This window comes from Camelus bactrianus, chromosome 16 (genome assembly GCF_048773025.1).
Source record: "Camelus bactrianus isolate YW-2024 breed Bactrian camel chromosome 16, ASM4877302v1, whole genome shotgun sequence".
Classification (NCBI taxonomy): Eukaryota; Metazoa; Chordata; class Mammalia; order Artiodactyla; family Camelidae; genus Camelus; species Camelus bactrianus.
In genome coordinates, this window is record NC_133554.1 from 31,935,792 (window position 1) to 31,942,009 (window position 6,218).

The 6,218-nt window shown below is 57.1% G+C and overlaps 1 protein-coding gene across 1 annotated transcript; it reads left to right on the top strand.

Annotated features, from left to right (window-relative positions):
* The first annotated feature begins 2,142 nt into the window (after positions 1-2,142).
* On the top strand, positions 2,143-5,808 carry EPOP (elongin BC and polycomb repressive complex 2 associated protein). Its single transcript, XM_074342927.1, has one exon. It carries the CDS (start codon positions 3,048-3,050, stop codon positions 4,185-4,187), a length of 1,140 nt encoding a protein of 379 aa, XP_074199028.1. The 5' UTR covers positions 2,143-3,047; the 3' UTR covers positions 4,188-5,808.
* Positions 5,809-6,218: the final 410 nt, after the last annotated feature.

Here is a 6,218-nt window from a genome sequence, read left to right on the forward strand (position 1 = left end):
AACATAGGCCTTTGGGTGAGACTGAGATGGGCCATGGAGAGGGAAGCGAGGCTTCTAGGTCTCCAGGGGCCTTTCTTGTCCCTTATTCCGGAGGTGTCAGATGGGACCCGGCATCCCGCCTCGTCCATCTTTTTTTCCTATGAGAAGTTTCTGCTGCCTCCTCCTCCCGCAGGCTGAAGACGGGATCCAGTGCCCTCTACTGTAGGCAACGGGAATTGCAACAGCTGGGTCAGCCAGCTCACACCGTTTTTCCACCCTCCTGACAACGAGGTGAGCAAACTACTGTTGTGCTTTTTCACTGATAGCGACTTTGAGACTCAGAGTGTCCAGGTGATCTGCCCAGGGTGGCACAGCTGGCATCCCCGGTCTAAGTCCTCTGACAACAGAGGCTCAATGACTCCAGGTCCTTTCAGCTGGAGAGTTACTCCTACTAACCTCTACTGTTTGTATAGTGCTTTGTGCCCACAAAAAGCTTTCACATCTGGGCTATATTCTGGGGTGCCCGATTCAAGGAAGAAGAAGGGAAAGTGGATGTGGAGGGAATTCCTCCTCCAGGGAAGTACTCTCTATGGTAATGACTCCCAGTAAAGCCCTTAAACTCAGATTTGTGGGACTGGTGGCTTTCGGAGTGGGAGAGAGAGAAGCCTGTTCATCTACATTATTACATAAGATTCATTTGTTCATACCCCCAACTTTTTTTTAATGTTTTCACCTTGTGTCAACACTGTGCTGGGCACAAGGATGCAAATATGAGTGAGACTCTAGGGAATACAAGGAGCTTCCCAGTCTGGTTCAGGTGGGGCTTAAGCCCACTGCTCAGGCATCTCAGCTGCAAAGAGGCTGGAGTAGGGTCAGATTGAAGCACATGCCCCCTGCCCTCAAAGTAAAAGAAATCTGGCACTCCTGTCTCTGGGTGAAAGTTTTCAGCACTGTGCACCTGAAGAGACAGCTGTGAAGATCATCATCCTTCCAGAACTTTCCTCATGTGTGTATGGGGAGGTCAGGGCTCTTGGCACTCAGGTATGCTGGAACTTAGACCTAGCAAGACCCTAGGATGCCACCTTATGACAACTTCTCTGAAGACTTCTTCTGCAGAAGATGCTAGCGGGGTAGTATTCTGAGCAATAGAACACCACATCCCTTTGTTCCTCAGACCCCAATCCCACCTCAGGGTCTTTACCTTTGGCCTCTGCAAAAGGGATGCAGGGGAGGCAGACCTTCTTGATCTCTTTTCTCCCAAATGTTATATGATGACATGTAGGGAAACAATGCTTCTGTTGTCACCATCAGGGGGACCAGGAAGCAAACTGCATTATTTGTACCCTGACAGAAACCCTCTCTTACAGCTGCCCCAGAATGAGATATTGCTCTCTGTGACCATCCCCTGTCCACACACAGATACACCCTGTCTCCATGTCATCATACCAATCTCTCTGTATTTCTGGGAATGAAAGGCAGCCGTATTCCAATAGACTGATTTTTATCAAGAGAGAAATATCCTGGGAATTCATTCATTCACTAACAAATATATATTGAACACCTATTATATGTGGGCACTGTTGTAGGCAGAGGGGATGCAGTAGTGACTAAGACAAAGTTTTCATTATCTCATTTCCAGACTAATGGGAGAGAAACAGACAATAAAGAATAAATACACTCACAAACCTTCATGTAACGGTAAGCTCTACAGAAACTAAAGAAAGGTAAGAGGATAGAACGTGCTGCCGGGGCTGGTCCTCCATTATCAGAATTTTAATTGGAATTCACTATTTCTTTGCTTACTCTCCCTAGGGGAGATAAGAGTGAGAGTCTGTGTGTCCCCTCCTCTGGTCTCCTCAACCCATTTTGGCAGTTCAGGCCTCAGAGAGCAGAGTCTTGGAATTTGAGAGGGGCTGCAGAGCCATACCCTGAGAATTTGGTCAAGGGGCCATTTAGAAACTAAGTCAGAAATGGAAACAGGTGCTGAGAAAGTCTATTTATCGTCTTCTGTGGATATAATACTCCCCGTCTCGGAATTTATTTCTTCCTTTTTTCATCTCGCACAGACTTACATAATTCCTAACTAGTCGTTCAACAGTTATTGAGCCCACACTATGTGCCAGGCACTGTTCTAGGCGACTGAAACGGGGGGGGGTGGTGTACATTCTCTGCCCGCAGGAGTGCCTGCTGTGCAAAGCTCCTAAACAACCTCTTTTCCTCTTTCCCTTCAGCTTTGTCTTTGAGATTCACCTATGTGGATTCGCGTAGCGCCAAAAGGGTAGTTACGAACATTCCCATTTTACGGATGCGAAAACCATGACTGCTAAGGAAAAAATGAAGTGCTTTGCACCGACTAAATACCAGCACGCCGCCGAGCCACATGCAGCGGCGCATTTCGCCCCTCGCGATCCCACCCGCGCACGCACCCTTCTTCCCTCCCTCCCAGCCTCCGCCGCGCCGGGTCCACGTGTGTGTGTCTGTGTGCGGAATGGGGACGGGGGCGGTGCCGCTAGAGGGGTGGGGTCCCGGCCAACGTCACAGGCAGTGCCGCCCAATCAGCTGCGGGCTCGCGGCCCCGGCGCTGGTATTGGGGCAGCGAGGGGGCAGTTCTCTATAACGCGGTCTCCGGGAGCCAGCGGGGAAGAAAGAAGCCGAGCGGGCGGAAGGCGCCCTCCCCGCCGCCTGGGCCCGGGCACCGGGTGCCGGGCCCGGGGTCCTTCCCGCCTCCCGCGGCCGCCGGCCGCTTTGTTTCCCCAGCCTCTGCGCTCCGGGCAGCTCGAGAGGGGCTCCCGCCCGGGCTACGCAGAAATCGCGGCGGCAGGAAGGGCGGCCGACCGCGCCAGGACTCGCAGGGACCCAGGAGTCCGGCCGCCGGGAGGCCGCGTGACGAGATCGAAGAGGGAGCCAAAGCTCAGCGGCCCAGGGTTGCGGGCCGGGGGCGCCCGTGAGCAGAGACCTCCCCGTCGAGGGGGGGCGATGTTCCCCTCGCCCGTGGGCTCTTCGGGCAGCCAGGGCATCCCGCCGCTGGGACCAGGGCCCCCGCAGCGGGCACCCCCCCCGGCGGTTCCATGGAGACTCTGTGCCCCGCTCCCCGCCTCGCAGTGCCGGCGTCCCCACGAGGGTCGCCCTGCTCCCCCACACCCCGGAAGCCGCGTCGGGGGACCCAAGAGTTCTCTCCACTGTGCCTGCGTGCCCTTGCCTTCTGCGCCCTTGCCAAACCTCGGGCGTCCTCTCTGGGCCTGGGGCCTGGGGAGCTGGCGCCTCGGGCCCCGGTGCTGCTGGGCCCTCGTGACCCCCTGTGCACCGGCGGCTGGGCCCCGGATGGCCTGAAGCACCTCGCGGGACAGGCCGGGCGGACCAACGATCCCAGCTACTCGGCCCGCCAGGATGCCGACGCCGCAGTGTGCCGGGGCCGCGGCGAGGAGGAAGAGGGCGGAGGCAGTTTCCCGCACTTCGGCTCTCGCTCCGGCTTACCTCCCGGCCACTGCCCGGCGCCCCGGCGCCCTCGGGAATCTCCGACCAGCTTCGCCTCGACTCCGCCTAGACCAGCTCCAGGTCTCGACTCCCAGCCCGGACCCGCCGCCAGCCCGCATCAGGAGCCCGATTCCCCGCCTCCGCCGCAACCTGCGGGCCTCTCCTCTGAGCCCGCGGGGCCAGAGGCTGTGCCGGAGCCGCCCCTGCCGGGCCAGACGGCCGCAGTCGATGGAAACCCCCCGAAGGCCGCCCCCGAGGCACCGGCCGCCAGCCCCTCGACGGCCAGCGGAGCTCCGGCCGCGCCCGGCGATCTCCGCCAGGAACATTTCAATCGTCTGATCCGCCGGTCGAAACTTTGGTGTTATGCGAAGGGCTTCGCCCTCGACACTCCGAGTTTGCGCAGGGGGCCCGAACGGCCGCCAGCCAAAGGGCCGGCCCGAGGAGCCGGCAAGAAACGCCGGCGGCCGGCGCCCCCGCATCGCAGCGCGCAGCCCCGCCGCCCCGCACCGACGCTCCCCACCACGAGCACCTTCAGCCTCCTCGACTGCTTCCCCTGCCCTCCGGCCCTGGTGGTGGGGGAGGACGGAGATTTGGGGCCGGCATCCTCGCTTCGCCTCCAGGGAGACTCTAAGCCCCCGCCTGCCCACCCGCTGTGGAGGTGGCAGATAGGGGGTCCCGCTGTCCCTGAGCCCCCCGGCCTCAAATTCTGGGGGATCAACTTGGAGCAACTCTGAACGTGAGACCTTTTCTGCCAAGGGGAAAAAGCTGGAGCCACAGCCAAACAGTGGGCTCCAGGATAGAGCCTCATTTCTCACCTTTGCCTGCCCCCTTTATGTTTTATGGGCTGTGGTCAGAGGGACCTCAGATAACAGTGATCTTAAAGCACCTAACTGGTTGGGGTGACACCCCCTTCCCCTCATCCTTTGGAGAAGAACCAACGTCTGGAGTTAGGAGAAGGCTTAACCGAAAAAGGCTTAATGACATAGATTCCAATCCCTCCCCTCTTCCATCTCGGATCTCCGGGGGCAGGGCCTTCACCCCAGGGGGAGCCAAGGAGGCTACTGCTCAAAGATGAGGGGGAAAAAAGTGGGAGAGAGACCTTGGTGATGGACAAACCGGTTGTTTCTGTGGGAGAGCCTGGGGATGGGTGGGGGGGCTGTGGTGGGGGCGGGGAGGTGATTGGCAGCTCCCTGGGGGCATGCACCCCCCCACCACCATCCAGGCCTTTAACCCTTTACTCTCCTCAGGCCTTCTGTAGCCTCCCAAGCACCACCGCAGCCTTCACGGGGGAGGGAGCAGCTTAGGCAAGGGGAAGATCACCACCTTCCTGTTCTTTTCCTAGGGCCCCCCAAGTCAGGTGACCCCTAATTGCCAAAATCTTCATTCTCAGCCACCAACTTTTCCCCTTTGTCCAGTTTTGGGGTTTCCCTCTTCAGTTTTCCCTGTTTGCTTTCAGGTTATAAGGTTTGATGGGTGAAAGAGGACTCCCCCCCCATAAATCAGCCCCCTCCCCCAGTTTACTCATATTAGGAGAGGCAGGACTGAGAGACCTCCTCCCCTTCAAAAGTGCAGACTTTGCCTGGGGAAGGCGGCAGAGACTATCCCAGGGAAAGTAATAGAAGGTAGAAGAAATCAATAAAATCAGACCAAACAAGTTGCCTTTCAACATCCTCTCCACCGATTTAAGGACAGAGCGGTGGAAGTAGAGGGCAGGCCTGGGTCCATTCTTTGGACCCCCAAACTCAGCCCCCTTAAAGGCTACAAACAAGACAAGCTGCTTGGTGGAGGGGGTAAATGAAAGGGCTCTTGGCCTAATCACAAGGTCCAGTGGCGTTTGAAGGGGCACAGTTTGGGTTTGGATGGGAACTGGGCTGAGGAACCTTTAGCATCCTCCCCCCACCCAACTTCAAGCATTTCAGGAGTTGTCAGGGACCTGATGGATCCGAAAGGGGCAGGGCCAGGGGATTAGTTTTGAGGTCAGAAGTTCTGTTTTCTGGGGGGAGGGGAGAGATAGGCCCGACCACGCCCTCTGATCCCCTGGAGTCGGAGGGGAGTGGAATTGCTCTCTCCTCCACCCAGGTGAGGTCAGGGGAGTTTAGCTCTTAGGGAGATTCCAAGTTGAGGTGTGAGGGGAACCTGGGGGTTGCCGATCTGCCCAACAGCTGAGGGACCCAGTGACCCTTCTGTCCGCTCTAGTGAATATCACCCCCTTTCCCCCCAAGATGGGGTGAGGGAGGAACAATTCCCATATATGATACTGGGGAAGGACTTGTCTCCTTTTCTGTGAAAATGTTTTGTAAAAAGTTGTTAATGTTTGCGTAGAGCAGATTCTTAAGAAAAAAAAATGTTTTGGACCACAAAAGTTTTGTTTGTTTTAAAAGCTGTCTCTTTTCATTTTTCTTTTGCTGGGGGTGGGGGTGGGGTTGGGGTGGGTGGGTGTGGGTCGGGCACCACTCTCTTTCTCCTCAACATCTGGCCTTTATGAACCCTGCTGACCTCCCCTCCCCCTCCAGCTGTGTTGTGGGGAGGAGGGAGGTGGGGGGTGCCTTCCACCCCTTGCATCAGGGTATCCCTCTTATTTTGCCCCCCAGGAATGGGGAAGACAGAGGTAGAAGGCAAAAGTGAGGGGTAGGGAGAGAGTTGCTGTGAAGAGGGGGCGGTGTTTGCAAGGAGGAAGTCAGAAAGGCAGCCTCCTGTTTTTAAAGAGCTCCTTCTTTCAGCTGGGTCAGCTTTGGCCCTTTCGACCAGCCTGGGCAGGATGGCGA

Bases quoted from the DNA above. Each gene is read 5' to 3' on its own strand.
- EPOP (XM_074342927.1), top strand. From the start codon at position 3,048: ATGGAGACTCTGTGCCCCGCTCCCCGCCTCGCAGTGCCGGCGTCCCCA.